Source organism: Scleropages formosus, chromosome 12 (assembly GCF_900964775.1).
Source record: "Scleropages formosus chromosome 12, fSclFor1.1, whole genome shotgun sequence".
Classification (NCBI taxonomy): domain Eukaryota; kingdom Metazoa; phylum Chordata; class Actinopteri; order Osteoglossiformes; family Osteoglossidae; genus Scleropages; species Scleropages formosus.
This window is the reverse complement of record NC_041817.1, coordinates 28529267-28547881: the sequence shown is the minus strand read 5'-3', so window position 1 is coordinate 28547881 and position 18615 is coordinate 28529267. Positions and strand designations below refer to the sequence as shown.

Here is an 18615-nt window from a genome sequence, read left to right as displayed (position 1 = left end):
GCTGCAGCTCTGCTCTCTGTAGCTCTACACCTGTTCTCTGGGCTCCCTGGCTTTCAGCTCAGACGGAGATCGGCGTCGGCTCTGCAAGTCCGGCCCTCAGGGACGAGAGGACGGCGCATCACCGGACGAAGCTCGAAGGTGCGGACGTATCCACCTTCGAGCTCCAACTCAAGTCCAAGAGCCAAGAAGATGCTCTTCACCAGAGTCCCTCAGAGAACTTCAGCACAGTGAAAGTCATACATGAACTTTTTCTCGTACGACGACTGAAGACCTTCTCCTTGTGGTGACAAACGCTCACGTTCCCGGTTCTTCTCAAAGGAAAAGCAGAACCTTTTCTCTGGACCTTGTGCTGTCCAGCAGAGACAGAGGTGACCGTGTCTCTGCAAGACCGTACCTCCAGGTCCTCGGTGTCTCTGCCTGAGAGTCTGAGACAGAGCTGCCCGCATGTGATGGGTACAGCTAACAAAGGACACAGGACACGGTGGAGCAGAACACATGGACAGGTGGGACAGTGCAACTGTCCAGTCCTGATGTGTCCAGTGTCGTGGAAACCAGCAGCTGCATGTCGCCTGCGATGGGACCACGGTAAACCACGGTACGTCCAGGAGCTCCGGATCCTCAGGCAGGAATCAGCAGTCTCCTAGCGCTGAAACGGGCGCCTCGATGGGCAATCGACTAGCCAGGTTTGGACGGTGTGTCTTCAGTCACCAAGAACAAGTCCACAGTAGGGTAGAACCCACCTGCTCGGCGCTGTATAGGTACTACGGTTTAGTACAGAACCACCCCGGAGGGACACAGAGCGAAAGGACTCTGTGTTCAACAGCAAAACGTCCTTCGCTGCTGTCAAGAAGGCGGCCATGTGGGGGACTCAGAAAAATAAAATACATGTCCTCTCTATGTATGAACACTTTTATAGAAACATTCTGTCATCTGCTTCCATTCAAACAAACTGCTTTACAACATACTGCACTCCCCCCCACCCCACACACACACACACACACACGGTTTGGTTTATCAGTCAGCTAGTTCCCTTTCCATCATTCAAAATTGCTTTACCTTTTTTATTTATTTTTTTTTTTGCCAATTTAAAAAAAAAACCTCTCTGACATCATTACCTGTCATTTGCTTTCATTGCCCTACGGGAGGGGTTGTGATACCGCGTTTCTACTGTACCCGCCGCACTTGCCGCAGCACTACAATGGACTAATGGCAGATCTTTCCGGAAAGGGGAAATAAAGAGAGTCGATGACCAGAAAAAGCAGAGGATGTTGGGGGAAATATCCGCCGGATCAACGCGAAAGGCGAAAATCGTTCTGCTGCAACGGCACGACCCCCCGGGGGCGCTCATCGCTTCTGAGAGCCCATCATGACCTTGGAGACGAAGTTGACGATGGCCGTGGCCGGCTGCTCGGGGTCCAACTCGGCAAACAGGTGGCTCACGTTATCCGTGGTGCTGCCCTGTTTCCGGGCCACAAACCCAAAGAGCCTGGAAGAGGAGAGACTCGAACCTGAGACTCACGCCTGAAGCCCATTTGCTGAGTGTGATGCCCCCCGGCGCTTCACACCTGCTGATAACTCTACAATAGAATGGAGACGAGTGCAGGAAGGACACGTACCTGGCAGCTCCGCCCTCCTCTTTCACCCACCTGCAAAGGACACGGACACAGGAGACACCAGAAGACACGTGAAGTCCGAACCCTGCGCCGCAGCTCCTCCACTTTGACTCAGCGTAATATCTCTGTTCAGGAGCTCCGCTGATCGATACTCACTTCCTGTCCTGAGGGTCGATGTCGCAGAAGGTGACCGTGTTGATTGGGTAGTGGCGCCGGAAGAAGAGCCTGGAAGGACAACAGTAAGGCCATTAGCCCAGGTCAGCTCAGGTCAACCCAGGTCAACCCAGGTCAACCCAGGTCAGTCCAAGCGGGAGACGTCCCGCTGCACACGGCAGATTATAGATGATCAATATATTGATGTGCTGCTACTCACTTCCTCTGGTTGTCGGTGAGAGTGATGCCCTGAGGCGACACCTTGAAGTGGACGATGGTGGACGTAGGAGCGTCACTGGCCCCCAGGGTCTCCGAGATGGCTTTGGCCACAGCCTGGGGCCCGGTCAGAGACTCCATGTCCACGGAGTTGATGTACAGGACGTTGCATGCTGTGGGGGGTGGGGGGAGCAGAGGAATGTGACACAGAACTCCAGCACCAGTCCACGGGGGGCGCTCTGCGAACCGGTCAGTTTCTGTGGCCGAACCGCTGACCGCGATACACCGAACACACCACACCGCAGTAAACACAGCTCCGCACAGTAGAAAAGTGCAACCGTGAGAAAAAATGTTTTCAAAGCGTTACAAATGATAATTAGTAAAACCCAAGTGCTGGTTCTGTAAACGTTTCTGCATTTGCACACATTCGTGGCGCCACAGTGCGTCAGACGCGCCTTCATGCACGTGTCCCCCGGAGACATGCTGCTGGTGCTGAGGAGGGACTACAAGGTCACTGGGGGTTAGGGGTCACAAGAGGTCAAGCGCAGCCACTGCACCCCCTGGAAGGAGGAGGGCCTCGTGCCACTGCATTCCGCAAACACGCTCAGGAGGTAAGAGGTGTCAGTGAAACAGCGGGGGTGCGAGACTCGAGGACGGGGCAAGCAGGGTTTACCGTGGTATTCACCTGGGGCCTTCTTTCCCTCTGTGGCCACATGACAGTGACAACACAATTACTCAGTGACTGCAGTGATGCTCTCAGGTGCACACAGGTAACACACGTGACCCAGGCAGAGTAGCCCCCCCATCCCTGAAAGCCCCCCGGTGAATGAAGCAGGTATGCCCCTCCTCACCTGCGCCCTGCTTGAGGAGGTTCGAGGCTGTGCTGCTGGGTGGCGATGACTCCGGGCTCTGCTCGAAAGGGTCTGGAAATAAGAGCAAAAGCAAAGGGTTCACTGACCACACCCCCTGACAGTCATGACCACGCCCATCTGGTACTGACCACATCCTTTTCAGTACTAACAACACCCCCGTGGAAACAGGCCACACCCCAATAATGGTGATGAGCCGCCTCACCTCGGGTGGGTATGAGCAGCGTGCAGGGCAGGGCCAGGGGGGTGATGGAGTGCTGGTACACCAGGGCAGACAGACAGCCTGGGGGGGAGAGGGACAAGGCCAGAGGCGTAGGGCGACGCAGGGAAACACATATTTTAACGTTTACATATGTTGTATTGCTATTAAAAGTCATCATTGTCCAACACATACGTACATATACAGTAGGCACAAATTATACATGTACAGAATATTCATCCAATCCATCACACTTCAATAACCCCTTGTCCCGAGCAGGGTCACGGTGATCCCGAAGCTATCCCTGAATGGGGAACACCCTGGACGGGACGCCAGCCCATCGCAGTTTATTTGTTTTTCAGTATGTACAAAACAGGAATGACGAAAAAAGAACACCGCGTCCGCGGTCAAACCCTTAAGGACCCGGCGCACACGTGTCCATCCTTTGGTCCTGTACTGGTGCTCACCAAAGTGGGGCTCGTTGGGGCATCCCTTCAGCTTCACCCCCTTGGGGCTCGTCTCGATGAGGAAGTGCCGCACGAGCTCGTTCGCAACGTCGCCACCTACAGAGCGGAACGTGCAGTGTTGTCACGGGGGGCTGGACACGGAGACGAACGGACGGCAGTGCTGTCATAGGACGCTCGTTCATCACCTCCCAGCTCCCCGGGTGAAAAGTGCGATGTGCCAGCAGGCGGCGCTGCTCCCTACCTTTCTTGCTCTGCTGCAGGGTGGGGGGCGGCGAGGCCACCTTCATGGCAAGGCCATAGGCCCCGCGGAACGAGTGGCTGTCGCGGATGACGAAGGTGCCGGGATCTCGGTCTTTCAGCATCTCGATGGCTATCAGGGCACGAGGAAGGAGAAGTTGCGCGTGGAGTACCAGTGAGCGTCAATGAGTATCAGTGACTGCCAATGAGCGGTAGTCGAGCTCCAGCGGGAGGCGCTCACCTTGATCCCGCGAGATGTCGGGCTTGTACCAGAACCTGGACGTGTCCTGGACGAAGCTCACGTTGAGCCGAGTCTCTGGGCTGCTGTCTGCAGGACGTGCGAGAAGACAGTGAGACAGGCTACGCAGACAGAAGGGGGCGTGGCTTCACTGGAGCACTGATCTGATACACTGAAACTCATCCACGCACACACACACGCGCACACAGAGCCGTACCACACATGGAGAGCTTGGAGAAGTCGGGCAGGGTGTGAAACAGTATGGTACTCGGGGTGCTGTCCCCGCTGGAGGCAGAAGACAAGGCCGGCGCCCTCCCGTTGAACGTGCCGTAGGAGAGGATGCCGTAAGGCCGCTCGCCCCCGGACGCGGGCCGTTTCCGTGGGAGCTGGGGTTGCGCCAGGGGGGCGGTGCTCTCCTTGGGGAGGGTCGAGTATCCGCCGCGTGTGGAGCAGCTGCCGAAAACGGGGTCCGAGAAGGAGCCGTCCCCAGTCCCGCGCTCGCTACCGTTGGCCGTCTGGCCTTGCCGAGCCGCAGTGGAGCTGTCCTGATTGGCCGTCCTGCGCTGCAGGGGGGGGCTTGGGGACGTGTTGGTGGCCACGGAGCGGCGCTGCACACAGGGGCCCTCGGAGGCGCTCACCTGGGGGACCTCCGGCAGGGAGCAGCTGTAGTCGGGACCCCCGCTGCTGCCTGTAACGGTGCCGGGGCCCAAATCTGGGTACGAGGGGGCGGGGCTGTGACGTGGGATCTCGGTAGGCAGGGTGTGGAAAGTAGAACTCCCTGCAGGGTGAGGTGGGGTCACAGCCTTCAGCCTTTCAGCCACAGAACAAACCCTGGGAAGGGAAGGGAAGCGAGTAAGAGCACCAAATGATGAGGGATGGCGAGCGAGGACACTTTACCACGGTGAACACTTTGTAGCCTCACACCCTGCACTTGAGGGACAGGCTGCAGACCACCGTGAGAGACAGCGGCGGGCTTCGTACCCATCGGGGGGGTGAAGAGGAGCGCCGGTGGACAGCGAGGCCTCGCCGGGGGGACTGTCGGAGGAGGGGGCGTCGGTCTGTTCCTGGGGACTCTCGGCGGTGCTGGAAGGTCCTGCCGGTTTCGGACCCGCCCCCGCGGCGATGCGCGCCACCGACTCCACGTAGCTGCGTGGCTCTGGGGACGAGAAGCACACCAACGTACGCAGTGAGGCTGGACAACGAGACGTCTCTCAAAACCCAGATCGGCTCAGCCTCCTCTAGGGACATTGAATGACTTGTTTTGTGCCTTTTCTCCAACGATACGGAATGATTTTTTCACGACTCCTACAGCAGCAGAAAGGAACTTTATGAAGTGGCACATAAATTTCTAATAAATCAGAACATCTGAGCACCTTCTCAGTGATCACTGGTTCCAATCAGTTCTACCCATTATGTTACCGCTCAGGCCCTGGACACGTCCATCCCGTGCACAGACCCTACTGTTGCTATAGGGACACGGACGTGACGTCTATGGTTCGTTTTCTGCGGCTCTGAATCATCTTTGCCAGGAATCCCAGGAAAGAAACCCTGACCAGAACAGTGGGCGGAGACATCCTGACGCCAAGGGCTGGATGCCATGTCTTCAAAAGGTCATATCTGTGCTTTTTGAAACAAATATGTTTTCTTTGGGATGAGAGGGAGGAACACTGATGACGTGGGTGAGGCGACCAGCACCTCCTGACAAACAGGAACCTGGAAACACATGGCATGGAGAAGGAAAAGCAGGCTTTTGGAAGCAGACATGCTGAGTGATCTGATGGAGATCAGTCAACTGTGACCATCGAAAGAAGAGTGGGAGGGGTCACTAAGGAGGGCGCTGGATGGAGAAGATGAGTAGATGTTGACTCTCATCACTATGGAGACCTTGACTTCCTCCTCACCCCCTACTGGGCTGCTTTCAGAGGCTGACAGCAAGAGCAGGAGAAGGAGAGGATGAGTTGAAAAGAGGAAACCATTCAAAGAGCAGAAGCTCTCATCTCATGTAGCCCAGGTGACTAGAGGAAGAGATATTTGCTGAAAGGAGGCAGGCGGCCAGTGCTCAATGGCCCAGACTGTCACATTCACATGTTTATGTGACCCTTTTCTCCAAGGCGCCAATCTACTTACACTGATTTACCCGTTTCTACAGCAGGGTAGGATCTGGGGTTCGAGTCCTGCTTGGGGTGCCTTGCTGCAGACTGGCATCCCATCCTAGGTGTGCCCCCTCCCTCCAGCCTTGCACCTTGTGTTGCAGGGTTAAGCTCCAGCTCGCCGCGACCCCCCTCAGGATAAGCGGTTATACACATTGCGTGTGTGTGGGTTCAGGTTAAGGATCTTGCTCAAGGGTGCTACAGCAGTAGGTGGGATTCAAACCTGCAACCTTTGGATCTGAAGACAATAGCTCTAACCGCCACACTATCAGTTGCCCCCTTTGGGCCCCTGTTCGTTCTCATGCTATCATGTCACTGCTGACTTCTCACAAAGGTTCCAGGTCGAGGTCAACGACGTCCAGGGTCCAACGTCAGCTTTTTGATGACTGCACTGGCCAGATGCACGTAAGAACATCAGACAGAGAGCCTGATCACTCACCGGAGCCGGTCTGCTGGAGAAGGATCTCCGCTGGGTTGTGGGGCTTCAGGCCCAGGGCAGAGAGGGGGGTTTTGGCGAGGCCGGGTGGGGATCGACCTGCGTAGGGGTCGAGATGTGGACATCAGTGAGTGTGAACCCAGCACTGTGTTGTTTTGTTTCAACAGCGCTCACTTGTGTGTCTGCAGTCGCCCCCTGTGGCTGAATCCCACTTCTGACACCATTTGCCCTGTTCACAGTCTATTCGAAATGAACACTAAGAGCCTCTGAACTGTGTGACGACAACAGAGACACACGAGTTTTGAGCTGTTAAGACAAGCCAAGAAATATCGCGGTAAATTACTGAGTGCACAGTATCTCACACACACACACACACACACACGGAAGCACAAGGGGCTGCACACACTGCAAGGCAACGGCTCATGCTCTGAGGTGAAGCCATGCGTCCTGTTCCTCAGCGGTGTCTCACTGTGTTTTCCGGCCGCAGCGAGACGACCGCATGCAGACACAATGTTGCTGACATGATCACAGGACCACCTGACGTGCGCTGGACCGGGACGGAGCGGGCGGCTCATCCTGAGCGCCGCCTTCACCGAAGTCTGACATGTTCAGGGTAACGCCGGGATCCCGGAACAGCCGTCGCCACGGAGCGCAGTGGGAAACAGCGCCCGAGACGCAGGCCTTCCGAGTCTCGGTCACATTGTCGGGCTTTTCTTGTCTCGGAATTGACGGCACCTTCATCGCTTCCGGTGCAGCTCAGATTTTAGCACCTTGAGTTCTCTTTAATCCAGTGTTTGCGCACCGCAAGCAGCGCAAAGAACAACGCGTTACACACACTGCGCTATTTACAGTATAGCTAAGTAATCCCAGGAGAAGATGGTTTTCTCCAAAATTCCAGGTTCAGAACACAGAGCAGCTTCCTCACACACCGGTCACACTGCACAGCTGCACTGGAGCTCAGTGCTCCGAGTTGCAGCTGACAGGGAGTGTTGCTCGCTGCCCGGGCCTGTTTCCCACCAGCATGCGGGACGAAGGGCGGCACACACACCGTGGGACACACTCTGGGACAGCTGGACACACTCCGGGACACGCCCTCCACTTACCAGTGTATCCCGACCCGCTCTCTGTGTCTGGAGGGCGGCTGGGTCGGGAACGGGAGTTTGGGAGGGGGGTGTGGCTACGCTACAGACATCCCATAATTCACTGCAGGAGGAGGGGGCCGTCACTCAGCCGTGAGAGCAGTGCGTTTAGAGCGGAGCTGCGCACCGTACCGTACCATACCGTACCGTACCGCATTGTACCGCACCTTACCAAAGGGCCGCCCGGCTCCCACAGCCAGTGGCTCAGAGGAGCTCAGTTCTGCGCGGCTCGAAATTCGCCTCTAAACATGAGAAATAATTTGCGACCTTGGACAAATTAATAAGAAACTGTTTTGTTATAGAACCGAAGAACATGTGCGGCCTTACAGGTTGGACGCGCGGCGCCGCGTCTCTCCGGAACGTTCCGCTTCACGGGGAACAGAGAGTGTCCTGTGCTTCTGTACTTGACATGTGTCAATAGTTCATTTCTCTTTGTTCCCTTAATGAACAAGTTTCCTTTACAGTCCCGTCTCATCGTTTCTGTTCTGTGCATCGTCTTCGCATCTATGATATAATTACATAATAACTATTATTTTCCTGTACTTTCCCTTCTCCGTGACCTGTGTGTATCTGTGTATAAAAAATGTATGTATACAGTGTGTGTGTGTGTGTGTGTGTGTGTGTGTGTGTGTGTGTGTGTGTGTGTGTGTGTGTGTGTGCGCGCACGCTCTTTATTAACTGAAAGGTAGAAGTCAGTGCCGGACTCACTGCCGTCGGGGGTCTCCAAAACCACAGCGCAGACCCTGCACCCGGGAAAGAACGAAAATTCCCAGAATGCACCTGCAGCCGCACTGAACGCAGCGTTCGGTGACAGTCTGAGACATTTCCGGAAAGTCTCACTTCAAAGAGCCTTCGCTCACGAGGTTTGAAGCATTCAGGTCCAGGGGTTCAAGAGAAGCAGGAGAGAAGGGCTGTAAAGTGTGCAGAGAAACGGAGGCCCCTTCGGAGGGGAGCATCTGTCAGATATCGGGCTTCCCTCCATGCACACACACACACACACACACACGCGCACACACAACTGAGCCGCAAGTCTGTTCATAAATCCCTTTGTTTGTAACTCCAAGGTCCTTTTCACCATTGTGTCACAATCAGTAACAGGTCAATAACAGAGACAAACCCTGATTTATCCACTCGTTACATTGTGTGCAAATCTCAGAAACAGCTGCAATAAACAAAAATACCGATGAGTTATTTTCCTCGTTAAAAATAATGAAAAATTACTGTAAATTAAGACACAGTGTCTCCCCCGTTTGTCACCAATTCATCCCATAAACACAGGAAACGTTTCCCACGTGTAAACTAACCACCGGAACCCTGGAACGCCGCGCTGGGGGTGTAAACACCGTGGAAGAGAGTTGAACGGAGGCGCTTTCACACTCCTGCTCCCTTTGGTTGCTCTTTACTGCCACCTACTGGCTCCGACATTTCTACCAACATCTGTAACGCCACGTCCACGTGGACGTCCAAGTCTCGAATATCTCTAAAAACGTCTCATCATGACCAACATGTGCCTAGTGTGTCCTTAACATGTTGCCCACGGATGAATATGAACTCCTCCGTCGGAACTCCTGCCTGTTGCCAGGAGACGAGACGAGGTGTGTTTCGCTAACAATAAAACAGTAATTCTGCCTTTCGTTGTCTCCGCCTGTCTACCCAGAGCTCTTCGGCGCCCTCGTCCTGCAGGGAGGTGGACTTACAGACGTTGACGTAAGGGGTTTGTGGCGAGACAGGGAAGGCTGGGGTGGGGGACACAGCCTCACCACCTGGGCCAGACGGGGGGCTGATGGGACCTCCCTCGAGCTCCTCAAACGCCTCTCTGTAGCTGTGCATTTGTCCCTGGAGAAGGACACACACACACACACTATTATTGTCCAACCAAACAGGGAACACAGTGGGGGAGGAGCCAGCGGGAGGAGGCGGAGCCTGCTGTCACACTACCTCTTTGGGCCGCCCCCCGGGATTGAGCGCGATGATGTTGACGAACTCGGGAGACACGCAGCGGATCGGGGAGCGGACCGAGCCGCCGTGGATGGGCCCGTTCTGGTAGTGTCCCTCGCTGCCGGTGCTGCGGCGCATGGGGGCGGGGCCTTCATCGGGCGACACCCCACGTGCCTGAACCTCTGCCAGTCGCAGGAGAAAAGAGGCGGTGAACAGGTGAGCTCACCGGCCGCACTGCACAGGCCAAGTGCCAAATACAGGGAGGGCCTCCGCTGCGTGAGAGCGCCACCCGGTGGTCGACCGTTCCTCTCGTTATCACCGCTGAGCCTGGGATGAGGGGAACTTTCCCAGGTGCTGCGGTGTTTGCTGTTAAAGGCTTAGTGTAAAACACAGTACTCAGGTCAGTGCTGCGTGCGCTTCATGTGTAACTCCCACCGTAACTATTTGTACCGGTACATGTCTTTAGTTTCCCGGCCATGAAATGTACAGTTTAACACTCGTTCCCCAAGTCGCCCGGTCTCATCCTGTGGTTGTTTTGTTTTACAAATACACTCTAGGCTGCACACTGCACACTGGCCACAGGCAAGCACCCACGAACACCTCATACACAAGCAACACCTGGTAACACTAACAGGGACAACAGGTGGCGCAGTGGTTAGAAACGCCTTTAGAACTGTGGACTTGAAGGACCCAGGTTTGAGTCCCACCTCCTGCTGTAGTACCCTTACAATACTGCAGTACTTACCCTGAGCTGAAACAGTAAATATTACCCTGCTGTATCAATGGGCAACTGACTGTAAGCTGCTGTGGAGAAAAGCACGGGATAACTAAAGGTAAAGAGGCTGCAATGTGGGGAAAGGGCCACCAGGGGGCGCCACTGTCACACAGCGTCTTTACTGGAGCCTCTTCGGTTTTGCCCCAACAGGGGTGGGTAAAAGCACCCTCTGTACAGCACTTGCACTCAGGATGCTGCCAGTGGACCTTCAACACACAGCTCTGATGGCAGCTGGTCACCGGTACCGTGTTTGCCGTGAGCTGTCAGGCCTCTTTGAACAGGGGTGCGAAAGCACCGGCCGAGTTTTGAGATTTGGGGGGGGTTGGAGCTGGGGCCGAAGACCAATCTTCGATTCCGCACGCGAACAGTCCCGCCGCCCCGCGAAGTCTTACAAAGAACCTCGGAAACTTGAGGCAGATGTGAAGAGCTGCCAGCACCTCACAGCTGCACCTCGAAAACATGTGTGTGTGTGTAACCGTGGCAACGGGGCAGCTAATGCATCCCAGCTGCAAACAGGGAATCCCAAGGGCTCGAAGCCTTTTCCACCCCCAGCCGGATCAGCGCGTCGGAAACGGTGGATAAAGTGGGGAGGAGGAGCCGGCGGGTCCCTCTTCACAGCAGCACTGGTTCTGCAGTGGAACAGCAGGTGGCGCAGCAGTTAAAGCCACCGCTTTCCTCTCTAAGGACCTGGGCTTAAACTCGTCCTCCTGCTGTAGTGCCGTTGACCACGGTACTCACCGTGAACTGAGAGAGGAAAAATCACCGTGTAAATTGCTTTGACGAAAAAAGAAATAGGTGCAAACAGCCCCTCGTGAACCTGGAGACTCCAAAGCGCCCTGTTAGTGACTGAAGCCAGGAGAAGCCTGCGGAGGAGAGCGGACGAGAGGAGCGGAGACAAACCGGAGAAGGAGTGGGAGCGGCGGCGGGGGGCCTGTGCAGCCGCCTCACTTTGGCGGAGGCCTCGCACGCGAGCGGTGTACTCTACCCCCAGGGGGCGAAAGGGAGCAGGACGAGGTGGGAGCCAGGATGGAGGTGAGGAGGAGGTGCAGGTTGGGTTCAGAGAGGAGACACAAGAAGGAGCGCAGAGAGGGAGAGAGAGAGAAGCGGGGTTACAGTCCGCAGACACAGGGAGGAAAGCACCACGTGAAACACACTGCGCTTCTGTAAGGTCTAAACCTGCCCACGTGGTCCTGGTCATGGTCGCGTCCCACGGTAAACTCAGTGCGCCGACCAGAGCGAAAAACGGGCCGCTCCGGCCAAAGACACACTGAGCGATGGTGGCAGAAGGGTGATACCAGACATTTTCACGCTGCAGCACTGTGGTGCAGTTCAAGGTAAGTGTGTCAGTGTGGGGGTGACAATAATGGTGTAAGAAAGAACCGACCAGACAGTAATGAGAGTAAAACATGTTATCTGGGCGGTGCTGAAAAATACCAACTTCCGCTCACCTTTGTAGCTCTACCTGCAGCTCACCTACGATGATACAAGCAGCAGGGGCTCATGGGAAGTCTGTGTGCGGCCGGAACGGATCCAGCAGCGTGTGACCTCATAGCAGCACAGGGGGCACAGGGGGCACAGGCGGTGTCGTAGCTCTAAGGCGTGGCATGTGCTCCCCCTGGAACCCTCCGCAGAGAGCAGATTCCCTCTGGTTGTGTGTGTGTGTGTGTGTGTGTGTGTGTGTGTATGTGGGGGGTCAGAGCTGGATGACAGGGTGCTGCTGGGTAACAGGAGCATCGGGTTTCCAACCCACATTGTCCTGCTGATCAGCGACTCCGTTCCTGTGACAGAGAGCATCTGAAACTTGTCTCATTCCTCCAAGTCACAGTATTCCTTGGATGTACTCTGTTTGAACCGTGAAATACTGCATTTGTACTCCCATCACATCTATAAGAGCCGCACATCACACTCACACTGTACTTTATGAGCAAATTCTTATTGTCGTGTGTGTATTTATGTGAACCGTGTTCACTGTGTGTGATCAACTCTGCACTTGAACACAAATCACGTTCCCTTTGTGATGTTCGCCCATGTCCTGGAGTGACGATAAACATCAGCAGAAACACACACACACACACACACACACACACACACTAATTATCCAAACGACACCCCCCCACTTCCCATCAGCAGTGCCCATCTCACTGGACTGGAGGACTGCAGCTAGGGGGCGCTCTTCTCCCTCTTACCTGCAACACGATGAGCCACCAGGCCCTGCAGGTTGTAGCTCTCCTCCTCAGTTGACGGGTCGGCAGGTCGGGGGGAAGGACACGAGCCGGAAGTGTGCTGAGCCCCCGCCGGGGCAGACGAGCGCGGAGCGTCTGAGGTGTGAGGCGCACTAGTACCAGCAGGGGGCGTCACTGAGGGTTTCAGCCACAGGGGGACGAACGCTGGGCTTGTATCCGTGGAACCGACCGCGACTGCTGTCGCACGCCCGGTGTCTCGGCTCGGCGACCCGGGGACCTCCCGCGTGTAAATCGGCGAGGAGCGTGAGAGCGGTTGGGCGGAGAGGGGCCTCCGGGGGGCGCCGCGGGGCTCCAGGTCCAGCATGAGCATGTCGAGGGCTTCGATGGACTGCTCGATTTCCAGCGGAGACGCGGCACCGGGAAGTCCTTGGTTCTGCTGCTGCCAGGCGCTCAGGCCCCTCTGCACGGCGTCGCGACTGCTGGCACTGCGCACGGGGGCCCTGGGCGTCGGCCTGGCTGTTAGCTCCGCCCCAGGGGCCGTCCCGACGGACAGGGAGCGGTGCAGGGAGCCGTCGAAGCCAGAGGCCGCCGGCTGCTCCAGCAGGGAGGTGGAGAAACGTGCGCGGTACACCGGGTCCGGGGCGCTCCTCTCCAGGTACGATCCATCTTCCCTGGGCGTGGCCCCGCCTTCCAGGACCCCTAGGGGCCTCAGGATCCGAAGGGCTCTGGAGCCACCCTCAGGAGCCGCCGGCAGTTCATCGTCCAGGATGTCAGTCTCCCGGTCCATATCGCCGTGGCCGTTGAAATGCACCTGGGCAGGCACTAGGTGACGCATTGCTGGGTGGGTTGACGGGGGAACCGGGGAGCCTCCTTGCCGCTGCTCAGGGCCCCCGAGGCCCCTCAAGAAGCAGTCCAGTTCCTTCTTCTCCTCCAGGCTCAGGGGGTGGCTCACTGGTGCCACCTGCTGGGCGGGTTCATCAGTGCGGTCAGTTTTCACGGAGGCCGTCGAGTTCCCCGAGTCGCTGCTGATGGAGAGGGCGTGGTCGATGGGTGGTGGGGCGTGGTCTGTGGGCGGGAGGGTGTATTCGACAGCCCGCGGGGCCTGGATCGGCGTGGTCAGGCCGTTCGTCGCCGTTCCATCAATCGACTCCTTTTTTCGCACCTTGGCATAGAGGCTCCCATCCAGCGGGCCCTGGGTGTGAGCGATGTCTGCGGGGGGGAGGGCACACACGCGTGAGTCCTACCTGTCGCATCCCCCCATCCCCCTCCCCAGCCATCAGTCAGGCATTTTTACCACACTCCACCCTTGGGCCACCCCTCATAGCCCCATTTTACCCCACAGGGACCTCTTGGGGGCCAGCAGTGCACCTAGACCGCAGATAGGAGCTTAGACAGGTGTGGTGCTGCTGGGTTTTTGAGGCCCCTCCCACTGACCAGGGTCCTCGATATGCCCCCCTCCTCAAACAGAGACACTCGAACCTCTGAGCAGAGCATCTTTCTCACCTGTCCACACTCAGTAAACACAGCAGTGAAGGGGGGGTATTCTCAGCACAAGCAAATGCAGACCCCATGGAGGCGGGGGCGGGGGGGCAGCAAAGCCCGCAGTCAGAGTTTCCACTAACCCCCATCCTCCACCAGGGCATGGAATTTGGAATTTATAGCATAGTGTTAGAGTCCCAAGTGTGGTGAAAAAATGTGGTAAAAATGAAGTTAAGCAAACACTTCAGGCCACTGCATGATGGCTCTGAAGGAGGAGTGTTGTAACACGGCAAGAAGCAAAGGAAAATCCCTCCCACTGAGGGGGTGACAGTACAGCACCCGCACCCCCCACCCCCCAAGGCTCCTTCATCAAATCACTTTCAAGCCCCCCCCGCAGCGGATGAGTGCTCTGTGGCCCAGGGGGGCCGAGTGCCAGGGTCTCCTCCCCATCGTCCCCTCAAGGTACCGTTGCCCCGGCAACGCCGAGCTTTGCTTCCTGAGCGTTTCAAACACACGCACACACACATGCTGGATGGTGGACGGTGGAAACACACACAGGGCGCCCTCATCTCCCTGTCGTACTCCGTTTTACACAGGACAACATGGTAAAAGAGATGCTGGTGACCCCCCTTTACCTGAGTGAGAGGGTCAATGTGACACATGTGACACACGATCAGTGAGAGACTATAAATCAGAGCCACATGCGTCCACATAAATAGCGACAAAGTACCACGGCAAAGCGCCCCCAGTTTACAAACAGACAAACACTCCATCAAGGGCCACACTTCCCACCTGTCACGTGACCTGGGTTCGAGGAACACACTCACCTGTCCGGCGGAACTCTCCGGAACCCTCTCTGCAGCACTACCCACAGTGTAGTTCATAAAATGCCATAGCTGGGACAGGGCGTCCCCTCCGTGCGTCTCCGCGCCCGCCCGCCCTTTCTCTCTCTCTCTCTCTCTCTCTCTCTCTCTCTCTCTCTCTCTCTCTCTCTCTCTCTCTCTGCTCTCTGTCTCTTTCCTCTACCCCCCCTCACTGGACACCTAGCTCCAAGCTCGTAATTACTCCCTCACACACTCAAACACGCAGACACACAAGTGTGGCAGGGTAGGGATAACAGGCATCTTGCTGCAGAGGGGGTGTGTCAGGTTAGGAGGGGTGTGTCTGGGTGAGAGGGAAGGAAGGGGGACCATTGCAGAGGGGCCCCACCCAGAGTCCCTCCTCCCTCTCAGGGGGCCGCGGTGCTTCAGCTGCACATGTTGGCTCTTGACAGTGGAAACAAGCTGGAGCCACGCCCCTGGGGTGGGGGGGTGGAACCCGAGCTGAGAGAGAGGGAGGAAGGGGAGGAAGAGGAGGAGGAGGGGGACTCGGCGCTCTGGTTCCCCCCCGCCCGGCCCCCCAAGGCACCGCGCGCACCCTCCGTTCCTGTGAGCCGCGACCCCCGCACCCAGCGGAACCACAACTCTGGGGTCGGGCGCCCTGCTGCCACCCGCTCGGCTCCACTGCTCTTTCAGCAACATTCAAAGGCTCTTTGTACGAAGGCATCTGTCTCTAACAAGAGTAACACGTTTTACACTGAACGGTCAGCTTACCGCACAAACGCAACTAGAACGGGAATGTGTTCATAACTCATTTTGTTCGTATCTCCGAGGTCATGATGGCCGCAGAGTGGCCATCGGCAAAAGACAGGAGGCCATTCATTCATTTACGGGTTAATCTCAGATACAGCCGGCATTAATAAAATACCCGGTTAAGCGTTTTATTTTGAAATTTTCATTAACTCCATGCTCGCAAATAAAATTACAACTGATTTAAAACGACAATAATGATAAATAATAGTAAATTCGCTCCACAAACTGATATTCGATGGCAACTGCTGATCGATTGCTGACGTGAAAACTATAACGTGCTCATCTGGAGCACCAGACAGGAGCTGTAAACGCCGTGGAAAGGAGTTGAATCAACGTAGAGCGACACTCCTGCTCTGTCTGGCACTTAAGAAAGCATTACTGACCGAACGAGCGACCGGCTGACTGACCGACGCATTACTGACCGACTGACCGACCGACTGACCGAATATAAATCAAAGCTCTGCGATGAACGGCCGGGACTCCAATACTGATTCACAATGGAGGGAAGGTGCGAAACAGCTGGGCACGGCTACCCCAACAGCCGGCAGCGGATCGGGGCCCCTGGGGTCAAAGGTCACCCGTCACCATTCTCATTCGCACACTGCAAACGCACTTCTGCAGCACTATTAACATACACTGTACCCGCCATAAATTGTGTCATAAGTTCTTCAAATTCTGTCAAATTACAGGGTAATGTTAGAGGCACGCACCTGAACGCACGCCTGAACGCACGCCTGAACGCACGCTGCACCAAACAAAGTACAGCAAAATACGTAGCAATTTTTCCATTTAGACATTCAAGATTCACTTTGTCACTTCCTGTGATGTGTATGTATGTATGTGGCCCTCGAACCCGTTCACAGCAATGACCGCGGCAACACCAGTGCGGCAGTGTCAGCGTGTCACTCAATGTCACGCAGAGCCCACAGGAGAGGGCGGTCCACTGACGGTCCGCTGGCGGTCCGCTGGCGGTCAGGACCACTGAGGGGGCACCGAAACACCCTTGTCAAGGTTATCGCTTTAGGCAGAAACACAGATCGGCACAGTCGCTCTGCGTGTTTGGCAAATATGTCGGGAGGTGTGTTTAAACACAGAGCATCAACAGTCTTTATCGAAAAGCCTTTATCCGGCGCAAGGTCACACAGGGTCACGCAGCGCTCTGGTCACATCCCATTCTCGCACGGCCCGGTGTCCTTTCAGAAGGGTACGCGTCAAAAATGTAAATAAAGATAAAAACAAACCAATCGCAGCGACAGACACCCTGCGCCGGCTCCACTGCCATCCCTTAGTCCTGCAGCAGCGTCCAGCGCTGTGGGTTCAAACTGAGTGGGTTCAAATCCCAGTTCCTGCGGCGAGGTGCGTACCCTGCATCGGTACATTAAAATGACCGTGCTGTGTAAATGGGTCGCTTTGGGGAGGGGTGTCGGATAAATAAGGAAATGGACACAGAAATAAAACGAGGTGACTGACGGGTCGTAAACCTGCAAACTGCTGTTCAGTGGAGAAGTGCTCGTGGTGCCCTGTGGACACGAGGTGAACACTTCTGGAAGGGTGAGACCCCCTTGCTGAGCGGCAGCTGCAAGGTACCGAGAGGACAGAGGAACCGAAGCTGGACTTTGGGACTGGACCCCACATACCGTCCGAGGGTCACGGTGCTGCAGAGCAGAGCAGAAACACCGGACCCTTTATGAAGGACATCAAGGAGGAGTTTTTCTCGGTTCTGGTCCAGCAGCTGCCTTATACAACCATATAACCTTCTGTAAAATTTTCCATGCGCTCTATTTAATATATCAGCGCCTATTTCAATCAGCATCGCCATGGAGACGCGCGACACGTCGCTCCAGGTCATAAACGACATCCTTAGTGCTTTATGGGGGGAAAAAAATCAAAGCTTCTCACAAGAGCGTGCAGTTTCTCGAGTTATGAAGTTACTTCACTGGACTAAGAACAGAAATGGTGGAATGTACAGTAAGCGGTCAGTGTCAGAGGGCTGACCACACACAGACACATACACACACACACAGCTCTCTGAAGTCGTTTCCAAGCGTCGCGGACAGAGACGCCGTTCATGAGGCAGGACAATAAAAAGGCTCCGCCTCCCCCCATCCCAAGTTCCTTGCGTCCACTTTTCACAGCATCTTACTGCCAACTCCCTGAAACACCAGTGTGGCCCCCAGGGGAAGCACCGCTCCCATTGACACAAAGTACCAAGCAGCTGGATCAGCAGAGGGTAGCGCCCCCCGCAGGCAGGCCGCATTACTGCAGCTCACCTCTCCTCGTCGCCTCTTTTTCTGTTCCAGATGACTCCAGAACTGGGTTTTCCACTGAGGCTCTTCACCTCGCTCTCTCTCTCTCTCTCTCTCTCTCTCTCTCTCTCTCTCTCTCTCACACACACACACACACACACACACACACACACACACACACACACACACACACGTGCGCACGGGGACACGCCTTCCTCTATCTGCAGTCCACCCGCACCCTCCTCAACCAGACTTTTGGAGGCCTCTTTCATTTTGGGTCATTTCATGTGTAATTATGGCTGGTGCTTGTAAGTATCGATGATGTGTGTACAGCGAGACGTATCCTGGGATGTGAACCTGCACTCAATCAGTCACAGGGCCTTGTCCCTTAACCGCTGTACCCCCTGCAGGCCATTCCAACAACTCGCACCTGCATCTCAGCTGTTCTCAACACCTTCTTTCATAACCTCGTAGCCTGGAATCAAATACCTTTAACTTTAAAACAAAAATAATTCTATTTATATATTTTTTAAATATTATTGTAGCAATTTTATTCAGAAAAAGATCATTTATACTATTTATTTCATACACACAGAGGCTGAAACTGCTTGACCAGAATGTGGTCGCGGTGAACCGGAGCCCAACC

At 55.6% G+C, this 18615-nt stretch overlaps 1 protein-coding gene across 9 annotated transcripts in view; it reads right to left on the bottom strand.

Moving 5' to 3' along the window:
* Positions 1–977: 977 nt before the first annotated feature.
* Positions 978–18615, bottom strand: part of LOC108928830 (tensin-like) — a 53165-nt gene continuing 35527 nt past the window's right edge. For 3 of the 9 annotated variants that reach the window (XM_029256636.1, XM_029256637.1, XM_029256638.1), the window contains 16 exons: positions 12617–13822; positions 9656–9837; positions 9415–9553; positions 6582–6677; positions 4974–5148; positions 4210–4823; positions 3996–4082; positions 3759–3887; positions 3518–3613; positions 3057–3134; positions 2834–2905; positions 2656–2685; positions 1987–2155; positions 1770–1838; positions 1617–1646; positions 979–1486 (listed from right to left, as the gene is read on the bottom strand). In XM_029256636.1, the coding sequence (XP_029112469.1) occupies positions 1345–1486; positions 1617–1646; positions 1770–1838; positions 1987–2155; positions 2656–2685; positions 2834–2905; positions 3057–3134; positions 3518–3613; positions 3759–3887; positions 3996–4082; positions 4210–4823; positions 4974–5148; positions 6582–6677; positions 9415–9553; positions 9656–9837; positions 12617–13822 (3314 nt within the window). In that variant the 3' untranslated portion in view covers positions 979–1344. Of the gene's footprint in view, positions 1487–1616; positions 1647–1769; positions 1839–1986; positions 2156–2655; positions 2686–2833; positions 2906–3056; positions 3135–3517; positions 3614–3758; positions 3888–3995; positions 4083–4209; positions 4824–4973; positions 5149–6581; positions 6678–9414; positions 9554–9655; positions 9838–12616; positions 13823–18615 lie in introns of all 9 variants that reach the window. The other 6 variants (XM_029256631.1, XM_029256634.1, XM_029256632.1 and 3 more) reach the window with 5 other exon arrangements.